Consider the following 12,247-nt stretch of genomic DNA (forward strand, 5'->3'; position numbering starts at 1 on the left):
TGGAGGACCAGGGTTTATGTACTGTTGGGGGTACTGGAGGACCAGGGTTTGTGTACTCCTGGGGTACTGGAGGACCAGGGTTTGTGTACTGTTGGGGGTACTGGAGGACCAAGGTTGGTGCACTGTTGGGGGTACTGGAGGACCAGGGTTGGTGTACTGTTGGGGGTACTGGAGGACCAGGGTTTGTGTACTGTTGGGGATACTGGAGGACCAGGGTTTGTGTACTGTTGGGGGTACTGGAGGACCAGGTTTTGTTTACTGTTGGGGGTACTGGAGGACCAAGGTTGGTGTACTGTTGGGGTACTGGAGGACCAGGGTTTGTGTACTGTTGGGGTACTGGAGGACCAGGGTTGGTGTACTGTTGGGGGTACTGGAGGACCAGGGTTGGTGTACTGTTGGGGGTACTGGAGGACCAGGGTTTGTGTACTGTTGGGGGTACTGGAGGACCAGGGTTTGTGTACTGTTGGGGTACTGGAGGACCAGGGTTGGTGTACTGTTGGGGGTACTGGAGGACCAGGGTTGGTGTACTGTTGGGGGTACTGGAGGACCAGGGTTTGTGTACTGTTGGGGATACTGGAGGACCAGGGTTTGTGTACTGTTGGGGGTACTGGAGGACCAGGTTTTGTTTACTGTTGGGGGTACTGGAGGACCAAGGTTGGTGTACTGTTTGGGTACTGGTGGACCAGGGTTTGTGTACTGTTGGGGTACTGGAGGACCAGTGTTGGTGTACTGTTGGGGGTACTGGAGGACCAAGGTTGGTGTACGGTTGGGGGTACTGGAGGACCAGGGTTTATGTACTGTTGGGGGTACTGGAGGACCAGGGTTTGTGTACTGTTGGGGTACTGGAGGACCAGGGTTTGTGTACTGTTGGGGGTACTGGAGGACCAGGGTTTGTGTACTGTTGGGGTACTGGAGGACCAGGGTTTGTGTACTGTTGGGGGTACTGGAGGACCAGGGTTTGTGTACTGTTGGGGATAATGGAGGACCAGGGTTGGTGTACTGTTGGGGGTACTGGAGGACCAGGGTTGGTGTACTGTTGGGGGTACTGGAGGACCAGGGTTTGTGTACTGTTGGGGTACTGGAGGACCAGGGTTTGTGTACTGTTGGGGATACTGGAGGACCAGGTTTTGTTTACTGTTGGGGGTACTGGAGGACCAAGGTTGGTGTACTGTTGGGGTACTGGAGGACCAGGGTTTGTGTACTGTTGGGGTACTGGAGGACCAGGGTTGGTGTACTGTTGGGGGTACTGGAGGACCAGGGTTGGTGTACTGTTGGGGGTACTGGAGGACCAGGGTTTGTGTACTGTTGGGGTACTGGAGGACCAGGGTTGGTGTACTGTTGGGGGTACTGGAGGACCAGGGTTGGTGTACTGTTGGGGGTACTGGAGGACCAGGGTTTGTGTACTGTTGGGGATACTGGAGGACCAGGGTTTGTGTACTGTTGGGGGTACTGGAGGACCAGGGTTGGTGTACTGTTGGGGGTACTGGAGGACCAGGGTTTGTGTACTGTTGGGGATACTGGAGGACCAGGGTTTGTGTACTGTTGGGGGTACTGGAGGACCAGGTTTTGTTTACTGTTGGGGGTACTGGAGGACCAAGGTTGGTGTACTGTTTGGGTACTGGTGGACCAGGGTTTGTGTACTGTTGGGGTACTGGAGGACCAGTGTTGGTGTACTGTTGGGGGTACTGGAGGACCAAGGTTGGTGTACGGTTGGGGGTACTGGAGGACCAGGGTTTATGTACTGTTGGGGGTACTGGAGGACCAGGGTTTGTGTACTGTTGGGGTACTGGAGGACCAGGGTTTGTGTACTGTTGGGGGTACTGGAGGACCAGGGTTTGTGTACTGTTGGGGTACTGGAGGACCAGGGTTTGTGTACTGTTGGGGGTACTGGAGGACCAGGGTTTGTGTACTGTTGGGGATAATGGAGGACCAGGGTTGGTGTACTGTTGGGGGTACTGGAGGACCAGGGTTGGTGTACTGTTGGGGGTACTGGAGGACCAGGGTTTGTGTACTGTTGGGGTACTGGAGGACCAGGGTTTGTGTACTGTTGGGGATACTGGAGGACCAGGTTTTGTTTACTGTTGGGGGTACTGGAGGACCAAGGTTGGTGTACTGTTGGGGTACTGGAGGACCAGGGTTTGTGTACTGTTGGGGTACTGGAGGACCAGGGTTGGTGTACTGTTGGGGGTACTGGAGGACCAGGGTTGGTGTACTGTTGGGGGTACTGGAGGACCAGGGTTTGTGTACTGTTGGGGTACTGGAGGACCAGGGTTGGTGTACTGTTGGGGGTACTGGAGGACCAGGGTTGGTGTACTGTTGGGGGTACTGGAGGACCAGGGTTTGTGTACTGTTGGGGATACTGGAGGACCAGGGTTTGTGTACTGTTGGGGGTACTGGAGGACCAGGGTTTGGAATATATTAGTCTATATTAGGCCCTACAGTATATGTACAATTACACTGACGTCCTTGAACAACATTGAGGTCCTTGAAAATAACAATTAAGTGCTTGAAAAAGTCCCTGAAAGTCCTTGAATTTGACTTGCCAATGTCTGTATGACCCCTGCTTAAACAAGGTATAGTCTTAGTCCTGCTGTATGTTGTTGTATAGGTGGAGGACCAATTTGCATATACAGTTGTCGGAAGTTTACATACACTTAGGTTGGAGTCATTAAAACTCGTTATTCAACCACTCCACAAATTTCTTGTTCAACTTGTTCAAACTAAACTATAGTTTTGGCAAGTTGCTTAGAACATCTACTTTGTGCATGACACAAGTAATTTTTCCAACAATTGTTTACAGACAGATTATTTATCTTATAATTCACTGTATCACAATTTCAGTGGGTCAGAAGTTTACATACACTAAGTTGACTGTGCCTTTAAACAGCTTGGAAAATTCCAGAAAATTATGCCATGGCTTTAGAAGCTTCTGATAGGCTAATTGACATCATTTGAGTCAATTGGAGGTGTACCTGTGGATGTATTTCAAGGCCAACCTTCAAACTCAGTGCCTCTTTGCTTGACATCATGTGAAATCAAAAGAAATCAGCCAAGACCTCAGAAAAAAAATTGTAAACCTCCACAAGTCTGGTTCATCCTTGGGAGCAATTTTCAAATGCCCGAAGGTACCACGTTCATCTGTACAAACAATAGTATGCAAGTATGATAACAAGTTCAAACAGGTGCCATTAATACAGGTAACGAGTGGAGGACAGAGGAGCCTCTTAAAGAAGAAGTTACAGGTCTGTGAGAGCCAGAAATCTTGCTTGTTTGTAGGTGACCAAATACTTATTTTCCACCATAATTTGCAAATAAATTAATTAAAAATCCTACAATGTGATTTTCTGGATTTTTTTCCCTAATTTTGTCTGTCATAGTTGAAGTGTACCTATGATGAAAATTACAGGCCTCTCTCATATTTTTAAGTGGGAGAACTTGCACAATTGGTGGCTGACTAAATACTTTTTTGCCCCACTGTACATCAACCAACCTTACTGTAGCGTCTATAATCCCAATTGGTTAAAGGACCTCTAACCCTTTCACCTTTCCTCCAAGCTGTGTGTGTCAGTTTGTGTGTGTGTGTGTGTTGGAGTAGGAGTTAAAAAAACGATAGGAAATTCCCCTGCTTGTTGTGCTAACACAGCAGAACGTGATGGGTTGTTTTGGGTTTCTTCCATTAGTCAGTTTACCATGCTGTATTCACCACCAACCAATCACAAGCTTCCACTTACAATTTCCATAATTTAGTTTCTAATTTGGCTTAATGCCTTGTCATCCCCAAAGTGTCTCCTTTGTAATAAAAACTACAAAGCAGCAGTAGCAGCAAACTCTTAATGGCGTTAATGTAGCAGGTAATGGGGCAAGGACTTCTACTGCTTTCTTTATGGTCTCCCTCTCTCACTTCTCTTTCCTGGTCCCCTTGAATGGAGTTGTTGTTAATGCACCAAGGGCAGGACCCAGACTTCTCCTGCTCCTACTTCTGTATGTTGCCCCTCTCTTTCTCTCTCATAGTAGTGTGACTCATCCTTCTATAGTCTCTCTGTCCTTCTCTCTCCATATATCTTTCTCCATCTCTTCTTGTGGCGTGTCCCAGGGGTGTCAGCCAGAGTTAGGTATCAGACAGACTACCTGCAATATCCACCAGCTAGTCAAATAATGCATACAGGATCAAGTAATCATTGAGTGAAAGCTGATACTTATATGAATATGCACACTGGCTGCATGGCTAAGCAGTGTAAAACGTGGCTTGCTCCCATGGAGCAGTTTGTCTATATTGCTCCTCTACTGTAAATACATTGTTGAAACCCTTTCTCAAACATTAGAGAAAACCAACAGTATGAATCAGAGTGTAGGTCTAACCTTTATGCACCTCAAAGTAACCCTGCCGGTCTGTCTGTCTGTCTGTCTGTCTCTGGTTGCAGTGAAAGGCCAGTCCTGCTTTCCTTTACACACACACTTTTGGGTATTTAAGCATCGTAGCAGCTCACAGTAGCATGCTGCAGCCGGGGCCACAGCCACACATCACTTTGTGTCAGTTCTGCTGTATCTGAGCTTTTGATTTTTGATTTTATTCTGATGTCTGTCTCTTTGGTCTCAGTAATAAGCAGGCTTGTCACATGTCATCAACAGCAGGTCAGCTCTGGGGACGGGGGAGCAAGGGGGCCACACACCCCTCCGTCTGTCTTTCTGTCAATCGTTCAGAGCACTGTGGAAGGGTCAGAAGCACAGGGTGGGACCCTTACCCCAGACAGAAGAGGGCTCTCCCTGGCCCCTAACTGTGCTGACTGGTCTATCTCTCTCTCTCTCTCTCTCTCTCTCTCTTAGTTTGTCTTTCTCTCTTTCTCTCTTTCTCTCTCTCTCTCTTTCTCTCGGTTTGTCTCCATCTCTGTTTGTCTCGGTCTCTCACTCTCTCAATTCAATTCAAAGGTTTATTGGCATGGGAAACGTGTTCACATTGCAAATGAAATAATAAACAAAAGTGAGAAGACACTAAACAACATCAACAAAAAACTATATGAATTGAACTGTAAATATTTTACTCAAAAAGGTTTCAAAAAGATAAAGACATTTCAAGTGTTATATTATCAGCTATGCAAAGTGTTTTAGCAATGTGCAAATACACTGAGCAAAAATATAAACACAACATGTAAAGTGTTGGTCCCATGTTTCATGAACTGAAATAAAAGATCCCAGAAATGTTTCATATGCACAAATTTGTTTATGTCCCTGTTAGTGACCATTTCTCCTTTTCCAAGATAATCCATTCACCTGACAGGTGTGGCATATCAAGAATCTGATTAAACAGCATAATCATTACACAGGTGCACCTTGCGCTAGGGACTATACAAGTCCATTAGAGTGTCTAGTTTGAGAAACAGACACCTCACAAGTCACAAGTCCTCATCTGTTCCTCAAACTAGACACTTTAATGTACTTGTCCTCTTGCTCAGTTGTGCACCGGGGCCTCCCACTCCTCTTTCTATTCTGGTTAAGGCCAGTTTGCGCTGTTCTGTGAAGGGAGTAGTACACAGCGTTGTACGAGATCTTAAGTTTCTTGGCAATTTCTCACATGGAATAGTCTTCATTTCTCAGAACAAGAATAGACTGACGTGTTTCAGAAGAATGTCCTTTGTTTCTGGCCATTTTGAGCCTGTAATCGAACCCACAAATGCTGATGCTCCAGATACTGAACTAGTCTAAAGAAGGCCAGAAATATTGCTTCTTTAATCAGAACAACAGTTTTCAGCTGTGCTCATATAATTGCAAAAGGATTTTCTAATGATCACTTAGCCTTTTAAAATTACAAACTTGGATTAGCTAACACAACGTGCCATTTGAACACAGGAGTGATGGTTGCTGATAATGGGCCTATGTAGATATTACATAAAAAAGCATCAGTTTCCAGCTACAATAGTCATTTACAACATTAACAATGTCTACACTGTATTTCTGATCAATTTGATGTTATTTTAATGGACAAAAAAATGTGCTTTTCTTTCAAAAACAAGGACATTTCTAAGTCACCCCAAACTTTTCAACGATATTGTATGTTTCAAATCAAATCAAATCAAATTGTATTTGTCACATACACATGGTTAGCAGATGTTAATGGGAGTGTAGCGAAATGCTTGTGCTTCTAGTTCCGACAGTGCAGTAATAACCAACAAGTAATCTAACCTATCAATTTCACAACAACTACCTTATACACAAAAGTGTAAAGGGATGAAGAATATGTACATAAAGATATATGAATGAGTGATATAGGCATAGGCAAGATGCAGTAGATGGTATCGAGTACAGTATATACATATGAGATGAGTAATGTAGGGTATGTAAACATATAAAAGTGGCATTGTTTAAAGTGGCTAGTGATACGTGTATTACATATAGATGGTATAGAGTACAGTATATACATATGAGATGAGTAATGTAGGGTATGTAAACATTATATTAAGTGGCATTGTTTAAAGTGGCTAGTGATACATTTTTCAATACATTTTTCCATTATTAAAGTGGCTGGAGTTGAGTGGATAGGCATCTCAATGTTAGTGGTGGCTGTTTAACAGTATGTATGTATATATGTATGTACTGTATGAATGTACTGTATGTATGTACTGTATGTATGTATGTATGTATGTATGTATGTATGTATGTATGTATGTATGTATGTATGTATGTATGTATGTATGTATATATGTATATATGTATGTACTGTATGAATGTACTGTATGTATGTATATATGCATGTATGTACTGTATGTATGTATATATGCATGTATGTACTGTATGTATGTATATATGTATGTACTGTATGTATGTATATATGTATGTACTGTATGTATGTACTGTATGCACTGTATGTATGTATATATATATATATATATATATATATATATGTACTGTATGTACTGTAAGGTATGTATGTACTGTATGTATGTATGTATGTATGTATGTATGTATGTATGTATGTATGTATGTATGTATGTATGTATGTATGTATGTATGTATGTATGTGTATATATATGTATGTATGTATGTATGTATGTATGTATGTATGTATGTATGTATGTATGTATGTATGTATGTATGTACTGTATGTATGTATGTATGTATGTATGTATGTATGTATGTATGTATGTACTGTATGAATGTACTGTATGTATGTACTGTATGTACTGTAAGGTATGTATGTACTGTATGTATGTATGTATGTATGTATGTATGTATGTATGTATGTATGTATGTATGTATGTATGTATGTATGTGTATATATATGTATGTATGTATGTATGTATGTATGTATGTATGTGTATATATATGTATGTATGTATGTATGTATGTATGTATGTATGTATGTATGTATGTATGTATGTATGTATGTATGTACTGTATGAATGTACTGTATGTATGTACTGTATGTACTGTATGTATGTATGTATGTATGTACTGTATGTATGTATGTATGTATGTATGTATGTATATATGTATATATGTATGTACTGTATGAATGTACTGTATGTATGTATATATGCATGTATGTACTGCATGTATGTATATATGCATGTATGTACTGTATGTATGTATATATGTATGTACTGTATGTATGTATATATGTATGTACTGTATGTATGTACTGTATGCACTGTATGTATGTATATATATATATATATATATATATATATATATATGTACTGTATGTACTGTGTATGTATGTACTGTATGTATGTATGTATGTATGTATGTATGTGTATATATATGTATGTATGTATGTATGTATGTATGTATGTATGTATGTATGTATGTATGTATGTATGTATGTATGTATGTACTGTATGTATGTATGTATGTATGTATGTATGTATGTATGTACTGTATGAATGTACTGTATGTATGTACTGTATGTACTGTAAGGTATGTATGTACTGTATGTATGTATGTATGTATGTATGTATGTATGTATGTATGTATGTATGTATGTATGTATGTATGTATGTGTATATATATGTATGTATGTATGTATGTATGTATGTATGTATGTATGTATGTGTATATATATGTATGTATGTATGTATGTATGTATGTATGTATGTATGTATGTATGTATGTATGTATGTATGTATGTATGTACTGTATGAATGTACTGTATGTATGTACTGTATGTACTGTATGTATGTATGTATGTATGTATGTATGTATGTACTGTATGTATGTATGTATGTATGTATGTATGTATGTATGTATGTATGTATGTATATATGTATATATGTATGTACTGTATGAATGTACTGTATGTATGTATATATGCATGTATGTACTGCATGTATGTATATATGCATGTACTGTATGTATGTATATATGTATGTACTGTATGTATGTACTGTATGCACTGTATGTATGTATGTACTGTATGTACTGTAAGGTATGTATGTACTGTATGTATGTATGTATGTATGTATGTATGTATGTATGTATATATATGTATGTATGTATGTATGTATGTATGTATGTATGTATGTATGTATGTATGTATGTACTGTATGTATGTATGTATGTATGTATGTATGTATGTATGTATGTATGTATGTATGTATGTATGTATGTATGTATGTATGTACTGTATGTATGTACTGTATGTATGTACTGTATGTACTGTATGTATGTATGTACTGTATGTATGTATGTATGTATGTATGTATGTATGTATGTATGTATGTATGTATGTATGTATGTATGTATGTATGTATGTGTATATATATGTATGTATGTATGTATGTATGTATGTATGTATGTATGTATGTGTATATATATGTATGTATGTATGTATGTATGTATGTATGTATGTATGTATGTATGTATGTATGTATGTATGTATGTATGTATGTACTGTATGAATGTACTGTATGTATGTATGTATGTACTGTATGTATGTATGTATGTATGTATGTATGTATGTATGTATGTATGTACTGTATGTATGTATGTATGTATGTATGTATGTATGTATGTATGTATGTACTGTATGTATGTATGTATGTACTGTATGTACTGTATGTATGTATGTATGTATGTACTGTATGTACTGTATGTATGTATGTATGTACTGTATGTATGTATGTATGTACTGTATGTATGTACTGTATGTATGTATGTACTGTATGTATGTATGTACTGTATGTATCTATGTATGTATGTATGTATGTATGTATGTATGTATGTATGTATGTATGTATGTACTGTATGCATGTATGTATGTACTGTATGTATGTACTGTATGTACTGTATGTACTGTATGTGTGTATGTACTGTATGTGTGTATGTATGTACTGTATGTATGTACTGTATGTACTGTTTGTATGTCTGTCCCTCTTTCTACAGTCTGATTCATACTGTTTGCTTTTTTGAAGGATTGACATAAGCTCTCTCGGCCCCTCCCTCACCCTCTCCCTCTGTCTTCTCCTACTGGCTCTCTGTCTACGATTCAAAATATCTTCCTCGGACATTGCTCTCACTCAATCTCTCTCTCTCTTTTCCCCGCTCTCTCTCTCTCTCTCTCTCTATGCTAGGGTCTGATCCTGCACCAGCTGCAGCGTTACAGCCTGGCAGAGAAGATCCTTCGGGACGCGGTGCAGGTGAACTCCACGGCCCACGATGTGTGGAACAGCCTGGGGGAGGTGCTACAGGCTCAGGGCCACGGTGGCGCGGCTACAGAGTGTTTCCTCACCGCCCTGGAGCTAGAGGCCTCCAGCCCCATTTTGCCCTTCACCATCATACCACGACAACTCTGACCTGGGAGGGAGACGGACACATACGCACACACACATACACGTGCACGCATGCACACACCTACACATATACGTATAAACACACACACACTGTATATACACTAGCCAGACACTGACCTACCTGGGATATATGCCTCACAAAACAAACACACGATACATTCCAGTGTCCCTTCTAGCATTCCACTTAGAATTCATGCCCAATACATTGCGTCTTTCTGAGTAGTATGCTGGTGTGGATTGAAGAACACACACATACTGTACATATATCCATCAGCCACACACAAATATAAATATATATACACTCCTCACCCACACCGACTGACCAAGCAGCTCTACCCCCCCAGGGCGAGGGTGCCAACAACCTTCCTCTTACCTACCACCTCCTGCTTCAGGCCTCTCTGCTGTCAGAACCAGCACCACCACAACCCTATGATGCCTTGCACTCAGCTCTTTCACCCCATATGATCAGACAACCACCCCTCTCCTCTTGAACCCAGTCATATGCCGAGCTAGATGAGCTGGAGAGAGGGAGGGACTGCCCAATGGACACACCCAACTGACAGAACAGAGCTCTCTATTTGGTCCAATAATGTACAACAACTGTTGTTGCCATGCCAACACCACTGTGCTGTCCCCACCCCCTAGTCTCTGCTGTGACCACCGTATCGTATCCCACAATCCCTTGCTGTTCTTGACTGTGACTCCTGCACTCCTGCCTTTATCATATCTACATGGTGGAAATCAGATCTAAGCTCAAGGCTGCAGCACTATTTTTTCCCATGATCCTAACAATGAAGTCAGCTGTAGTAACCCGAGCATTTCTAGCCACTACCAGGCAGTTACTGGTGACTTTCTCCACCGTGTTGTGTTGCGAGAACAGAAGTGAAAGGACGTCAGGGTAGAGAGAGAGAGAGAGTTGGCCGTACAGGTGGGTCACTCACTGGTCTCTGTCTTTTCTCTAGCGGTTGATTGATGGGAGAGGAGAGGGACAGAGCAGAGGTGTTTTTCAGACAGACAGAGTTGCAGAGGTTTGCATTGCAGATGACATAGACAATGTTGTGCTGAGCAGTGGACAATGGCTGGCCACTGTGGTGCTTGCCATTACCAGACCCCCCACCCTGTCCTAGCTTTCAACTCCAATGTGTCTGTGCACAATTGTGTATACAGTTGAAGTCAGACGTTTACATACACCTTAGCAAATACATTTAAACTCAGTTTTTCACAATTCCTGACATTTAATCCTAGTTACAATTCCCTGTATTATTTAGTCAGGATCACCACTTTATTTTAAGAATTTGACATGTCAGAATAATAGTAGAGAGAATGACTTATTTCAGCTTTTATTTCTTTCATCACATTCCCAGTGGGCCAGAAGTTTACATACACTCAATTAACATTTGGTAGCATTGTCTTTAAATGTTTAACTTGGGTCAAACATTTAGGGTAACCTTCCACAATAAGTTGGGTAAATTTTGGCCCATTCCTCCTGACAGAGCTGGTTTGTAGGCCTCCTTGCTTGCACACGCTTTTCCAGTTCTTCCCACAAATTTTCTATGGGATTGAGGTCAGGACTTTGTGATGGCCACTCCAATACCTTGTCTTTAAGCCATTTTGTCACAACTTTGGAAGTATGCTTGGTGTCATTGTCCATTTGGAAGACCCATTTGCAACCAAGCTTTAACTTCCTGACTGATGTCTTGAGATGTTGCTTCAATATATCCACATCATTTTCCTACCTCATGATGCCATCTAGTTTGTGAAGTGCACCAGTCCCTCCTGCAGCAAAGCACCCCCACAACATGATGCTGCCACCCCCGTGCTTCACAGTTGGGATGGTGTTCTCTGGCTTGCAAGCCTCCCCCCTTTTCCTCCAAACATAATGATGGTCATTATGGCCAAACAGTTCTATTTTTGTTTCATCAGACCAGAGGACTCCAAAAAGTACGATCTTTGTCCCCATGTGCAGTTGAAACCGTAGTCTGGCTTTTTAATGGCGGTTTTGGAGCAGTGGCTTCTTCCTTGCTGATTGGCCTTTCGGGATATGCCGATATAGGACTTGTTTTACTGTGGATATAGATACTTTTGTACCTGTTTCCTCCAGCATCTTCACAAGGTCCTTTGCCATTGTTCTGGGATTGATTTGCACTTTTCGCACCAAAGTACATTCATCTCTAGGAGACAGAACGCATCTCCTTCCTGAGCGGTATGACGGCTGTGTGATCCCATGGTGTTTATACTTGTGTACTATTGTTTGTACAGATCAATGTGGTACATTCAGGCGTTTGTAAATTGCTCCCAAGGATGAACCAGACTTGTGGAGGTCTACAATTTTTTTTCTGAGGTCTTAGGTGATTTCTTTTGATTTTCCGATGATGTCAAGCAAAGAGGCACTGAGTTTGAAGGTAGGCCTTGAAATACATCCACAGGTACACCTCCAATTGACTCAAATGATGTCAATTAGCCTA

The 12,247-nt window shown here is 41.2% G+C and overlaps 1 protein-coding gene across 1 annotated transcript in view; it reads left to right on the forward strand.

The window, feature by feature from the left end:
• Positions 1–11,091, forward strand: part of LOC112256798 (tetratricopeptide repeat protein 7B) — a 122,148-nt gene extending 111,057 nt beyond the window's left edge. Inside the window, exon 20 of the mRNA XM_042325330.1 lies at positions 9,564–11,091. Coding sequence (XP_042181264.1) covers positions 9,564–9,785 — 222 coding nt within the window. The 3' untranslated portion in view covers positions 9,786–11,091. The remainder of the gene's footprint in view (positions 1–9,563) is intronic.
• Positions 11,092–12,247: the final 1,156 nt, after the last annotated feature.

This window comes from Oncorhynchus tshawytscha, linkage group LG08, assembly GCF_018296145.1.
Source record: "Oncorhynchus tshawytscha isolate Ot180627B linkage group LG08, Otsh_v2.0, whole genome shotgun sequence".
NCBI classification, from domain to species: domain Eukaryota; kingdom Metazoa; phylum Chordata; class Actinopteri; order Salmoniformes; family Salmonidae; genus Oncorhynchus; species Oncorhynchus tshawytscha.